This window comes from Coloeus monedula (assembly GCF_965178545.1).
Source record: "Coloeus monedula genome assembly, chromosome: 5".
NCBI classification, from domain to species: Eukaryota; Metazoa; Chordata; class Aves; order Passeriformes; family Corvidae; genus Coloeus; species Coloeus monedula.
Window position 1 is genome coordinate 34,197,267 of NC_138785.1, and position 14,631 is coordinate 34,211,897.

At 40.9% G+C, this 14,631-nt stretch overlaps 1 protein-coding gene across 1 annotated transcript in view; it reads left to right on the forward strand.

Moving 5' to 3' along the window:
- DNAJB14 (DnaJ heat shock protein family (Hsp40) member B14) overlaps positions 1-14,631 on the forward strand; it is a 28,119-nt gene continuing 13,488 nt past the window's right edge. Inside the window, exons 1-2 of the mRNA XM_082281885.1 lie at positions 1-330; positions 5,938-6,112. Coding sequence (XP_082138011.1) covers positions 198-330; positions 5,938-6,112 — 308 coding nt within the window. The 5' untranslated portion in view covers positions 1-197. The remainder of the gene's footprint in view (positions 331-5,937; positions 6,113-14,631) is intronic.

The following is a 14,631-nucleotide window of genomic DNA, read 5'->3' on the forward strand; positions in this document are numbered from 1 at the left end:
GGGCTGGCGCCGGTGCGAGCGCCGCGCTGGGGCTGCGGCAGCGCCGGGGCAGCGGCGGGATGAGCCCTGCGGAGTGAGCGGAGCCCCGCCTGACGCCCCGTGCCGCTCTCGGCCCCTCCGCCCCGCCCGCCTCCGCTCTGGCTTCGGGCCCCTTCTCTCTGCGCTGCGGCGGGCGGAGGCGGCGGAAGGAGAAGCCCATGGAGGGGAACCGGGACGAGGCCGAGAAGTGCATCGGGATCGCGCGGGAGGCGCTGGAGGCCGGGAACCGCGACCGCGCCCTCCGTTTCCTGGGCAAGGCGCAGAAGCTCTACCCGACCGAGACGGCCCGAGGTGAAGCCCGGCCCCCTCCCCGCTCCCGCTGCCCGCGGCCCGGCTCCGTCGGGACGAGCCTGGACCGACCGCGGGGCCCGCAGGAGGGCGGGCGCAGGGGGGGGCCTCCTCTGGGGGGGCCCTGCAGGCTGAGGCGAGCGGGACCCGGTCCCCAAAACCAGCCCGGGGGCTCTGGAGGGCTGCGCGGTTCGGCTGGGAAAGGAGGCCGGAGTCTGTGCCCAGGAGTAGGGCTCAGGGCAGCTGCCTTCCCCCCGCCAGTGTGTGACTGGCGTGAGGCGCTGAGGAGCAGTGGGTTTACGTCCCCCGGCGCCAGCGGGGGTCTCCCAGGACCGACCCAGCTCCTCGCCTGCATTCCCCCTCCTCCCTTCAGCCATCAGTATAAACGCAGCCATACAGACGAGGCTTAGCCCCGATTAACATCAGGACATCTCAGGCCCCAGGCCGAGACAGGCTGGGTTGGCTTCTCTTCTGTCACTGTGAATTACCCCTCTCTAACGGCTTGCAATGAGAGCTGCAGCTCCAGAGTGGACTGTGTCTTCATTCTCAAATATGTGGTTTGGGTTTTCTTGGATTTGGTTCCCTTTTGGTTGTACAGTAGCCACGCAGGAATTGCACACAGGTTTACCTCTTCTAGAGAAAATGGAATATGTGGCTTCCTCTAAAACTTAATTAGCTCTTCTGACTATTCTGTACTAAAAACTTGAAAAATATTTAGCATCTTTTGAGCAAAAGGTGTTTAGAAATAATTTTTTTGAAGGAACAGTAGTAAGGTTTCAGTGTATGTAGAACTGTTACCTGTCTTGGTGTCTTTCTGTCACACAGTGCCAGAAGTCAGTTCAAAACACCTTTGGACGCAGCAGGGACTTGTTGCGTTCCTCTGGTTCTCACTTACGTGGTCTATGCTGTAGAAGGAGTAGGAACAACTTCAGTGCGCTGTACCACTTAAAGGCCTCAGTATTTGCCATTTCTGGAATGTAAGTTTGAGGCAAAATCCTGACTGGAAGTTGCTGTGAGAAGATGCAGTGAATATTTTCGGGCCTCTTATCTCATGACTACTTTTTATATGCAAACAATAAATGAAGGTCTCACCAGCGCTTTTTTTTAAATTAGTGTTTAATTGTTCAAGTGTTTGTTTTTTCTCCTGCAAGACAGCATGGATGTTGCCATATTCTCCTACGTTTCTGTGGCTTGAGAACATGACATGCGTGAAAATACTTTGAGCTGTGTTGGGCAGGAGGCAGGAAGGCAAAGGATTTCAATTCAGCTTCTTCCACCAAGGAGAGCAAATAGCTTCATCTGCTTCACACAGCTTATTATAATTTTATATCTCAAAGATAAGAGTTAGAGTAGCTTTCAGGAAAAAATCTTCATCTGATTTGTTTTCAGCATTTGGGTTTTTTTTTTTTAAGTAGGACTGCCACTACATAACCACCATTATAAAGTATTCAGTGCAAGAAATAGATGGCTAATTAGGCTATTGTCTGTAGGACACTTGTTTTATTCACTGTGGAAATTAGCAAAGTCAGTCACGAATGAGGCAGGCACAGACCTGGGGAAAAGAAGATGGCCTTGTGGCAGTGGGCTGTAATCTGGGGAATTGTGTCTAGACGAGAAGCTTCACAGAATTTCTCTGTGGTGTTAAATAAGTCAGTTCACTCCTTTTCCATTAGTGACCAGCGAATTGTTTGTGCTTCATTTTTCAGGTATTCAGCTTGAAACAAGGGCCTGATTTGTGGAACTGGTGGGCAGTTAAAACTCCATCTGAAGCTAAAGAGAATTGCAGATGCCCTAATATCACTGAAAAAATTCAGGCCCTAGGCCTGATTTGAACTAGGTACTTAGAAATTAGGAGACTCTGTAGACTTGTAAGTCTCTGTGCTTCAGTTTTCTAGCTGTGGAGGTTGTTAAGTATTTTAAACTCATTTCCTCTGAAAACAACACCAACTCATTGAATTTATTTTGGTTTTAAAGTTTGAGGCACTTAAATGGCACTCATAAAAGTGCAGTAAGGTGCAAGGACACAGAATGTCTTTTTTTCAGGACAGGTTCTGGGAGGTGTGCAACAAATACAACTGGCATTTTACATTGGGTAAGAACAAATTAAATTGCTCTCATTGACACCTTTTAGTGGGGAGTCCACTTGAAGAAAAAAATCCAACCCATAATTCATAATTAAAAATGTGTGATAGCACATACCAGAGAGAAAGAAGCAGTTAAGCTTTTGTGAGCCCATTTAGTTCTAACACAAATTCTTATTTTACAGTCATAATGTGTTGGGTTTATATGGTGCTAGGACAATGTGGTACAGCTCCAGTTGTCACTCTGCTCACTTATTTTTCTCTTTGGAGTGTGGGTTAGAAGGTAGTTGAACTAATTTCTCACTGAAGCTGCAGATTCTTCGTATGTTGTACCTTTAGCATCATTTTGAGAACAATTGCCCACCATTTCACAAATGAAGTTCTGTCAGTCATAAAAGCAATGAGAATGGTAATGCTGAATCTTTTACTGATGGGAGCTTCCTCCTCCTGATGTTATAGTGGATTACAAAAGGACAGAGAATAGGTTTTAACTATTGTCTCTAAAACAATACTGTGTGTGATCTGCTTTTGGCAACATTTACATTTAAAGGGCATTCAGCACTAGTTCAGTCGTCAGTGAAGTTTGGTTTTGCTAAACAAAGCTTCTGCCTGAAATACGCTGACTGCAGCAGTGCTATTTTAAGGCTTTACTAGTGTGAAATGTAAGGTCAGTGCTTATTTAATGATACTGAGCTAATGACTTCATAGTAGCAGTGTTCATGTTGACGTCATTCTTTGTTAGAAAATCGTTTTACACTTCAGCTGTTCAAAAAATTGGTTGATTTTGATTTTTGCTAATGATTCATCTTGCAACTGAATGGAACCTAATCGCTTTTCTGGAAAAGATTTTTAAGAGTGGATTTAAAGATAACAAAGGACAAGATGTCCTTTTCAAACTTAGGTGCTATTCTGTTTGAAGGCAGAAAGCAATGTTAAAGAAAACTTTATTTTTCAGTGTTTCTTAAGATTTTCTTGCCCCGTTTCTGATGCTGCCTTTAAAAACAAATTTTTTGGGAGCATGTCAGCTTAGTTTTTAGGTTGTTGCATTAGGACAAATTCTGAATTAAACAGTTCTTCCATTAGTGAAAGTGTGTGTGTGGGGGGTCATGTTCAATGCATAATGGAATTAAATGTAGTCCAAGGATCTTTCATTCAACAGCAGGTAATAGTACACACAAGAGAGGCTTCAGACACAATCAGAGATAAGATTTGTTGTCTTACCTGCTAACAACATAAGTCTTTGGTTCCCTGTGTGCCCTGTTTTGAAATACTAGATGCACAACAGAAGTTTTCTTTAGTACACTGTTAGTACTACAATTCTAACAGCTGGTTTTACCACCAGCAATTCATGGAGGAGTCAGATTTTTCTTTTATTTGAAGAAAACAATGGCCCTATACCCTTGGTGTGGTTTTCTTTTTCAGTGTAGAACAATAGTATGTTTGTATATGCTGTGTCCTGCTATTTTAAGAAGTTCATGCTGATATATTTGAATTTTATTTTTGTTAAGCATCCTGCATTGTATTCTCAGCAATGCAGCTCTGTTATGAGGTCTGAGAAGGTGATTAGTAATGTTCAAAGTATACTGCAGCCAAACCTGTTCATTAAGAGACTTAGAGCTACACTTGCTGTGAAGAGACATTGGATGTTAAAAATGCAAACTGTTGCCCATGCCTGTGTTTCTGCCATTTCTGCTCCCACAGGTTCTGCACAAATGTTGGTGCAGGGATGAGAAATTTCTAGAGCAATACCAATATAAAACTAGGAAGTGTAAAACTTTTGAGTAAGCATTATTTCAAGAGTGCCACATGTTCAGTAGGATTCTATGTGATACCATTATTAAATGTCATATTCACTGGATAGAAATGTAATTATTGTTTTGTTTTGTTTTCTGTTAGCACTTGTTTGGAGCACATTTGGACTGAAATGCTTCATTCTGAGGGCACTGTCTGTTCAAAGCTCTGTTCATGATTAGTTCTTAATCTGCAGACCTGGTCACCTTGTTGGAGTTGTTATTACTTCATTTACCTCACAACTTTATATGCCACAATGGAGGATATTAGAATAAAGTATTGCAAATATTAAATATGTACTTCAGTTATAATCCATAATGCAACTGTAGCTCTCCTGTTTTCAAGCTCCAGATTTCATTTGTAGTGAAAGCATCCCCTCAGTTACAAGTAGAGATCTAAAGCTTAGTTTTTTTCTTACATCTGCAGTAAAGAGCCTGATCTGATCAATCCATGAGTCTTGCAGAGACGGGCAGAGCACAGGACCAGCTCTGAAGTCAGCTGACTTTTCTTGTTCAGGCTGAGTGTAGCTATTCAGTAATCAGTGAATGTAAAAGTAAATAGTGGCGAGTTTTTAAGAAGTGATCACTCTCCTTTTCAACAAAGCACCACTTTTCTTTCCTGTGAGATACAAGCTATGATGTGTAGGATCCCAGTTTTCTGCTGCTCTTGAGAAAGACCATGCTAGGCAGAGGAGAATTTTTTTTTTAATTTAGGAGAAAATTCTTAAGGATTCTTCCCACTAGATTTCTAGAAGAAAGTGCTATGCTTTCACAGTGCACGGGACATTTTTCCTTAGCAGTTTTTATTAGTGCATTTTTAATGCAGATAGTAACTAATTTTCTTTGTGAAACAAATTTGGCCTATGTAGTTTGCCATCTTGCTCTGAAGGAATCTGTTTTCAAGAAAGCAGGACTATTTAATAATCTTTGATTTATATTATACTTTGTGTGCAGTCCCTTATGTTAGAGTGGTATTGTTTCTGGTTCATTGGTAAGACAGATACCCCCAAAATACAGGCTTATATATAGAAAGAAAAACCAGACTTTGTGTATAATGTTTATTAAAATAGACTGCTAAATTTGGGATCTGCTGGGACATGGAATGAAAGAGGATTTCAAGAACTAGCAAAAGCCAACTGGTTCTCAAGATTCAGGTCTTGAGTTGAATGTACTTACTGGTCCTGACTTTTTGTGGCATTTTAACAGTGGTTTGAATTTCAGCTGATACTGCCTGGAAGGAATAGAGCGTCAGTTTGTGGCACTAATGACTCAGGTTACAGATAGGTATGTACTATAGGAACTGAAATGTCTTGGAGATGGGCTTGATCTCTGTGTGGAATAATTTGCAGTTTCTATAGAGTGTAAGGTTAGTTCCTCTTCTTCAATTTACAGTTGCTTATTCAGGTGTTCAGATGTTTTCACCCCAAGGCACAGGTTCAGTGCCTCTGAAAAACATCTAGAAATGAAAGCAGCTGGACAAGTTCTCTCCAGTGTTACATTACCTTGGCAGAGATGGAGGGGAGGAGTCCAGTCACTAATTTTGAAACACTCTTCCATAGGTTTGCCATGAAAAGGAATTGCTAGAGTGGCTTCAGAAACATTTGCATAGTGATAATCAATAAGGAAGGAGGATGTAGCAGCTAGTCTTGTAATGTGGTGCTCTCATTTAAGATACTTGGGAGCCCTGACTTAATCACTAATACCTGTAATGATACTATGATAATACTGTGTTTTTATAGTTTTGTTGGAAGCTATTATGAAGAATGGAAGTACTGCTGGGGGAGGCGCTTACTGCCGAAAACCAGCCAGTAGCAGTGATCAAAGTAAGCCCAATAGCACGAAGGAGAGCAATGCAACTGCTGCAGGTGAAAGTGGAAAAGGCTACAACAAAGACCAAATGGAAGGAGTATTAAGGTATGGCTTAAATATGTCACTGCTTTTCACTGCTTCATATGTCACTGTATTATGTATTTATGCTTTCAGCTCTAGCATCTGAAGGAGCCACAGAAATTCGAGATTAGCTCAGAGGGATTAATTTTACTGAACTTTGACTAGAAGGAAGAGGAGAGTTTTGCTGGTTTTAAACACCAAATGAGACACTGTCACTTTCTGCAATAAAGATGCTACTCCTTTCTTTAAACTATCAAGGCTACTTTATGTAAAAATAATACTCAAAATAGTTATTAAGTAGATCTCATGGTAAATGGAAGAAGTGATGAAAATTCTGTAGTAAAACTTGCAGGACAGTGCTTCTATTAATTTTTTTTATACAAAAAATACATGCTCACTCCTAAAGTTTGATTTCAGGCTAATCCTGCTGTATAGGCTGGTCTTAGACAAGCGTTAAAATGATTTTGGTTTGGAAGTAAAGATGTCTGAGAAGCACTGGAACACATAGTCTGAGTTGCAGTATAAACTCTGTTTAGTGCAGCTTGATAGTATTAAGATGAGGTGACATCATGAAAGGATTTTTGAAAAGAAACAAAGGTCTATAAAAATGTCATTTTGCAGCAAGTAACTCTTAAGTCATGTTATCACTGCACACTTGCTGGCTGTAGGAGCAAGAAAAAATTTGATATGTGCGCTGGGTTTCTGCTAAAGAAATATGGGTATAGCCACTCCAAAATTCCATGCCTCAAACCCTTGTATTTTCAGATAAGCCTAGCCCCAGTGTTTTTGAGGAAGCTTGAAGGGAAATCAAGAGGTGCCTGTCTCCTAGTTTGTATATATTGGATGAACTGTTGTGCATAACAGAAATTTGTGGGGGATTTTTTTGTGTGTATCTGTGAAATGTATGTTACTGTTGATACTATCTTGGGATCTTCCTGAAGTTCTATAATCTGTTCAGCTGTGCTAACAGTGAGGAAACAAGTAGCTTTTCTTTGTTGCTAGAGAAGCTCTGCATTCAGGCAGGTAGACAGCAGCAGCTCTCACATGGTTATCCTCTTGATGTTATTTACTAGAACTTTTCATTTACCATCATCTCTGCTTAATTAATGTTATTGCCTTTTGTGATACATCTAAAGTAAAACATGGATAAGCCTGTACGTTTTTGGCCACCTTGTATCAACTATTAAAATGAATGCAGAGTGTGTTTGTGTACACACATGTGTGAGACAAAATATCCAGAAAGAAGTTCTCTATAAAATGCAGTTTAGGTCAAAATAAGATATGTAACATACTCCCAGAAAGCTGCTGCAAAGAGGGCTTTATTAGTGCCAGTAGTCACTCACTTGTGACGTGCCATTCTGAGCTGCAGTCTGCTTTGACATCAGGCTCCCTGCAAGAGCTCTCTGTTTGTTTGTTTCACCAGAAGGTATGTTGCTTACTTTGTCTTGACTGAAATGGTGTTGTAGAGCCAGCTTTTTTCTCTGGTAGGCTTTTGTGGTATTGGGTATTGCTTCCTTGAAGGGATTTGTTAGATGCAATATGAACTTAATCCAGTTTGTTGAGATCAAGACCAGAGTTAGGGATATTCAAGTTGCACATTGAGGATAATCTTGATGCAACATTGCTTCGAGAATATTGAATATTGGAGTTTTAAAATCTACCAAGATCTTTGCAAAATAAGCAACTGTAATACCTTACAGAACAACCCATGTTTATTAGTGTTTTACATACCACTTAAAATCGTGTTAAAACAGTATCTTCACCTTAGCTTGGGTAAGCTGCCATCCTTTAATACAGCAGTTCATGAACCTTTGGAGAGAGATTGAATTTTTGTTTAGATGTGCAGTGATCAACAGAGCAAGTTTCCTGTTCATCTTGGAAGTTTTGAAATGGTTGTCATGTTGTTAGTTAATGACATAAACAAACCACTTCAAAAATTTGTGGTTAAGAATTAAAAAACATGTATGCCTTGCCAAGGAGAACAGAATTAAACACAAACAATGGGCTAAAACTTAATGGAAAAATGTAACACATTCAGTGATGATAACTGAGAGAAAGTTCATGTTTAAACTGCTGTGGGAATGAGCTTTCTAGTTGGAAACATGACAAGCAGCATATGATATTGCTTCAGTCAGGCCCCACATTTTTCCAATTAAATGAAACATGCCTCTCTGTGGAGGGTATTCTTTAGAGAAAAGGGCTTGTCACCACCGTATGCTTCTGCTGTACCACAGTGGAATGGTTTTCAGATGTTTGAATTGGTTAAAGAAAGAGTGTGTGAGAAGAGATGGTTTTAAACAGTGTTTCATGCCCAATTTTTGTCTTTTTTTCATGTAAGGGAAAAAGTTTGTAGACAGCAAGGTAGCAAAATCTTCAAAATTCAGTGAATTATTTGATAGTGGACAAACAAAATTGGCTTGCATGTGCATGATTCGAAAGGTGGTCGTTATCCTCAAGTATTCTTGCCTCTAAGAGTTCTTGGTTCAGTAACTGAAGGAAGACATAAGGAAAATGCTCCTGCTTTAAATACGCTTCCACGCCGTTTCCAATGCTTTTGTTGTAAGCTTTAGTGAGCTGTCAGACAGGGGGACTGACTCTGAGTTCTCTGGCTTGGATCACTGATTAGAGTTCCTGGAGTTGTCCAGCTATTTTGAATTTGCTTGTGATAGCAGATTTAAGAAGCATAGTGAAAACATGCTTGGAGCAATGTGACTAATTTAGCTGCATTAATTTTCATCAGGGTTGCTCTAGTAATGTGAGTAGGTATGAGTACAAACAAGCACCTCTGTGCTGGCTTCATTTCTTCCACATACACAGGGGACACTGATCACTAGCAAGTTACCATAACAGTTCTGTAGAGCATTACATGAGCTTGCAAGTTGCTCAACAGGGAGAAGCGTAAGGTGTAACATATTTCTTCTGATTGCATAAGTGCTGGGTAATGCTGCTCTTTGTGAGAGCCATGCTCGCTCTTTCTGTGTGACAGTTTGAAGCTTGAGAGATACCACAGCGCTTTGTTGCTTTTAAATGGAAATGCTTTGAAAATACCATCTGTAGTACATGCATCTTTTTCTTAGTGATTCTTACCTTGTCACTGAGAACTGGATCAAGTTGCCTTAACACCCTTGGGTGACCTGCATGTGGGAGATATTGACAGGAGACTCGCAGAAATGCACTAGGACCCACAGTAGACTTAATGTTTTTTTAGAGCAAGTGCCCTAGAAGTCTCTAGGCAACTGAAAGCTACCCAAGCAATGTCAGTTTAAGACAAATGTGTGAGGATCATGTGCACAGCAGAAAAAAAGGAAGAATTTGCTTTTGGATTTTGTGGTCTTTGCTTTAAAGCAATTCCTTCACTGTTTCATGTATGTTAGTAGCATTTTTTGCTGTGATAAAGAAATAAAACATTTTTGTAAAAATCTAAATTCTTCTTTCTTCTAGTTCACTTAAAGTAACTGAGGTAGTACTGACCAGGATTAGTTACCAAAGTTCTTAATTACTTTAAACAAATCCTGTTCATTGTATCTGCCCACTCATACCAAGTGTGCAGACTCTTCTTGTGGACTAGCATGAAATATAAACAAAAGGATCATTTGTCTTCTGTGTATTAATATTTCCCATTTCTTTTTATGCTGTGATGTGTGTATTATCTGTTGTCTGCTACATGATTTTCAAAAAAAAAGTTTCTCATTTATATATATATTTACATATATATGTATGTTGTATGTGTTATAAGGCTCTCTTTAATAGATCTTAAAATTGACATGGTGTTTGATCTCTTTGGTCTCTTTTTTTTTGTGAATAAGCCATAGCATATATTCCATATTGCCTTTTTGACATCTGAAATCTGCCATGATTAGCAGTATGTTGAATTTGGATTGTTGTCTTGTGAAAACTGTGGTGGAATACTGCTTTTCCTGCCTTGCCAGTGCCTGCTTCTTGGAAGAAAGCGCAAGAATGAAATTTTGTATATGGATCTTTGAGGTATAACCAAAACAAACTAACAGAGGCATGAGTTCTGTAGAAACCTTGCAAGGCAGGATTAAGTGTAATCCAGTAGTGGTCAGGAATAATCAGTAGCTTGATTTGAATTCATGTAGTGAACCAAAAAATTGCCTCTGAGCATTTCATGGATCAAACTAGGAGTATAAGTTGTGTGACAGACTTTTTCCAGGGATTGTGCTGAGACTTTTGCAAATTCAGCAAAAAGAGATATATTGTTCTTTTCTATCTTGGGGTTGAGAAGATAATAACCTGGAAGTGGATTAATAAGAGCAATCAGTGTGTTAAAAAAAACCAAACCCACAAACCAGCAAATCAAAGAAATTAGGCCATGCCTTTAATTAGGCTGTAGAGCTGCCATGAATTGTTGAAATATCCAGTTGAATGGTTGAGAAATTAGGGTGAAAATCATAGTCATAGAGCCTGTCACAGAAAAGTGGCACAGAAGACATGATGGACTTCATCAGAAAGCTCGTGACTAAAATAAAAGCTTAAATAAAACCTGGAGAAAAGTATGCTGTGTTCAACACAGCCTTGAACTTTTCATATAATACACGCAGTGGAAACAAACTGATCAGGTACATCCAAGAGCAAGCTAGTAAGACAGGCACCTAATGTGTTGTTCAATCTGTCAGTGCAACAGAGAGCTGGGACTTCTGCTGCATTTGTTTCAGAAACCAGGAATATGCTGGTTCCAGCTTGAGTTCCTTGACAATGCTGTGACCTTCTCTTCCCTATCTAGAGCACTTCTTGCAGGCCACGCTTATGTCACCCAAACTGTGATTGGCACATTCCCAACTCAGCTGCAAGATACCATTTGCATCAGGCTCTCTGGCATAATTGGAAATTTGACCTGTATAGATTTTGGTCTGCATTTTACTGTGTTTTTCTGCTCAACTCTAGGATCAGAAGGCAGTATATCTTCCTCTTGCTGCGTTCTTTGTCACTAACATTCACACTGCTGCTCACTGCGCTGCTCAGTTCAGATTACCATTGGCTGAAATAATTGTGGCTCCCTTGACAAGCTTCTTCTGGTTGAAATATTTGTCTTTTGGGCTGTTCCTGTGCATGTGGGCAGAGGCTTTGGGAGACCCTTTGAAATACTTCATCATACTCCAAATTTCATGATTGTGCATTGGTGCAGATATTTGATACAGAAATGCAAGCATCTCTGATAGCTTTTGTTAATCTGATAAAAACTGGCAATGCTGACATAATCTGAATTGTAGATTTGAAAAGTGATCTGACAAGCACAGCAGCAGGATCACATCATTTTGTAGTCACGGGAGAACCAGTGGTGGTAGCCCCAGGGTTTCTGCAGGTGAAAACAGGCATTTCAGGACCTGAAGGGCTTCCTCTGCTGTCAGCCGTCAGAGCATGGAGAGCAGCCCAGCATCCAGCAGAGTTGTTGGTGCTGCAGTTTAAAGCTGGCTGGCCAGTTCTGCTGCAGGTGCCTTGTCAGCTGCAGGCTGGGGTAGTGGAGCTTTGCAAGTCTTGATGATATACCTCTGCCAACAGACTGGGGATGAATGTAGGCCATCACTTGCTCTCATGCTGTTTGAGAAGTCTATTCCGTAAAAGTCAGGCGTTACTTCAGGAACAGCCAGCAAATCTGTTCATCAGAAGGACAGTGCCAAGGTGTTGGCAGGGGACTGACAATTCAACAAGGAGAGAAATTACCTGAACAACAAAAATAATTTGATAGTAGTTCAGATACAGAAGTGATCCAACCAGGAAGGAAAAATACAAGAAAAGCAATTCACAAAAAACCAAAACCCCAAGCAAAGCGTAAGTGAAAACACCAAACTTCAAATAAGCCAGAAATAAAGAACAACAAAAATAACCCATTCAATACAAAATGGGCAGTTAGTAAGAAAGTTATGTGTACATTATAATTTTAAAAAGAAACATTTGTGTGGTGCTTATATATGCAAGAAAATTAGCAGTAGGAACTGCAGTGCCTTAAGGGCAGCAAGACCAAACAAACAACAATTTGAAATGCACCATTCAGAAAGTTGTTCATGCTGAGAGCATTGCAGGGGTTTCAGGTGCAGTTAAAAGCCAGCAATAAAATCAGTGATGGAGCTTTTCCAGAACCTCCACTGGTTTTACTTTTAATTTTTCCCTGCCATTACTGGCTGATCTGTGTGCCCTGTAATAAGAGAGAAGTGGGAAAGGAGTGGATGCTTCCATCCACCTGCTTTCCCATGACAGGTCTCCAGAGGGTAATTCAGTGGTGCGTGTGAGGGATTCTGGCTGAGTGAGGATTGTCAGAGGTCAGTCTACTAGAGAAAAGAGGTGAGGAATAGATCCAAAAAGGTCTATGTCTTCTGAGGGACAAGGATCAAATTGGCCATGGCTTCCAACAGCTTCCAGCAGCTGGAGAGAAATTTCTCATCAGGAGAGTGGAGTTTGGGGGAAGAACACTTGGAGCATCTCTGTGCAAAGCCCATGATCCCCATCTCTTAAAGGATGAGGAGGGCTGAGGCATCTCAGGCCCTGGTGGGGCGGGCTGTGTGCTCCAACAGTGTTAGAGAAGCCTGGTGGCTGCACAGCTGTGTATGACCTGAGTCCTGGTGAGTTGTGGTGATCCCACAGTTTGTCCTGTGATAAACTGACTTACCAGGTTGAGTTTGTGATGCATTAAAGTTTTGCCTCTCGGGAGTACATCACAAACACTGATAACTTTGTTTAATTGGAAAGCACCTTCTAATCATCTTTGCTTGTCTCATCATCCCCAGTGCAAGTTTTGGTGCAAAACTCAAATGGACTCAGCTGAGGGGGGAAAAAATGGAGCTGTTATCCTGTAATGATTGCCCTGAAGTGTGCTCTGTCAGGAGCAAAAGTCACTGACTCCCTCCCAGGAGGAAACTGCATTAACAAGATGCTACCTACTCACAGTCCAGGTGCTTTTTGCCTTGAAGTGGTCAAGCAATGGTGTAAAACTGTTGGCTAATGGCAGAGCGTAGCAAGGGCTTTATAACATAAGGTCGCTGCTGAAAATTCCAGGCGTAGGTATGGGTTTTGGCTCCTGTGCATTTGTAGAATCATATAATGTTTTTTAGCTTTAAAGCTTGATCTGCCTAATCCAAAGTCCTGCTAAACTGCAACATTTCCATATGTATATGTATGTTCCACATTTGCATTTGTAGAATTTTTCATTTACCACTAGGAAAGACTTGCAAAGAAAAAACAGAAATGTGTTATACCTTGTCTGAACACGTTTCTTGATAATAACAATACCTCATTTGTGGGCCAGGTTCAGGATAGCTATTGCACAGAGGTGATTGCATTAATCCTTTGGAGGGCAAGTGCTGTATGACCCACAAAGCAGGTTTCTCCCTACACTTCATCATCGGAGGCAGCTCTGGTTTGATGTACTGTCTCTAAGCAGATTGTGGTGTTGGAAGCTGGTGTGTCACATGCTGACCTAAACAGCTGGTTGATACCCAACATTGCTGCTTCTCCCATGAGGGTTGTCCACTGTGGAACATCCACTGGTTGTGAACAGGAGGGAACTCTCAAGTGGGTTTTGGGGAGTTAGAAGAGCAGGTTGGCAACTATTGCGTTGTTCTTTTTTTCCCCATATTTCTCCTCTTGGCATCCTAGAGTGAAATAAATGTATATTGGGTCTGCAAATAAATAAACTTCCATGTTTGGGTTTTTTTTCATTAAAAATGACCATATGCTGTTGAGGGAGAGAGTTGTTGAGGATGCACAGTGCTTAGAAACACTTGAATGAATGTTTCACACCAGAGTTTTAATGCTAAAAAAGTAACAAGTTTGCTAAACATTGACGGCTTGCTATGTAATTTTATATCAACCAGGGTTCTGAAGAGTCTGTCCCACAAACAGATAACTGAGAAACTGAATTATTGAAGAGAACTTAGATTGGATGCTGAGATAGCAATTTCATGAAATAAAAGCTTAATTTGATACTGTTACACATTTAAATAAAGCTACCTGCTCTTGGTACAGTTCATAAGTCATCCAGGTATTGAGGCTGTGGATTAAGGAATCTGTACTACACTGAAATTCTTTCTGCTTGTACAGATTACAAAATATTAGTTTCCTGTACTCAAGAGTATAATTTATTGTATTTTCTTTCCATCCTTCTTTGATGGATTCACTGTGTTCTTTTTAGTTAGGTCTATCAACTTCCTAATTGGAGCTTATTAAATGTTACTTCAATATAATGAGCTATATTTATTTCACAGGATGTTTGTGTTGGCAGCTGCCTGCATACATTCAATTCAGTGCTCTTGTGAGCATTACACCAAGGCTTCCGTAAAAGCTCCTGTATTTGAACACAGGAAGCAGGATCCCTCAAATGAAACTTGATTTGATCAATCTGTGGAGTAGGAAGGACCACACATGATCGTGTGGTTGCACTTGTGATGCTCACATTCCCTTAATTACAGGATACCCGTACTTCCTTCATGAGAATGCCAAAGGCTTGCTTGCCCCCTTGTTGGCTGCCCTGTGTATAGTCTTGGCAACATTAAACCCATATTTACATACAAATTTGTGCATTTAGGAGA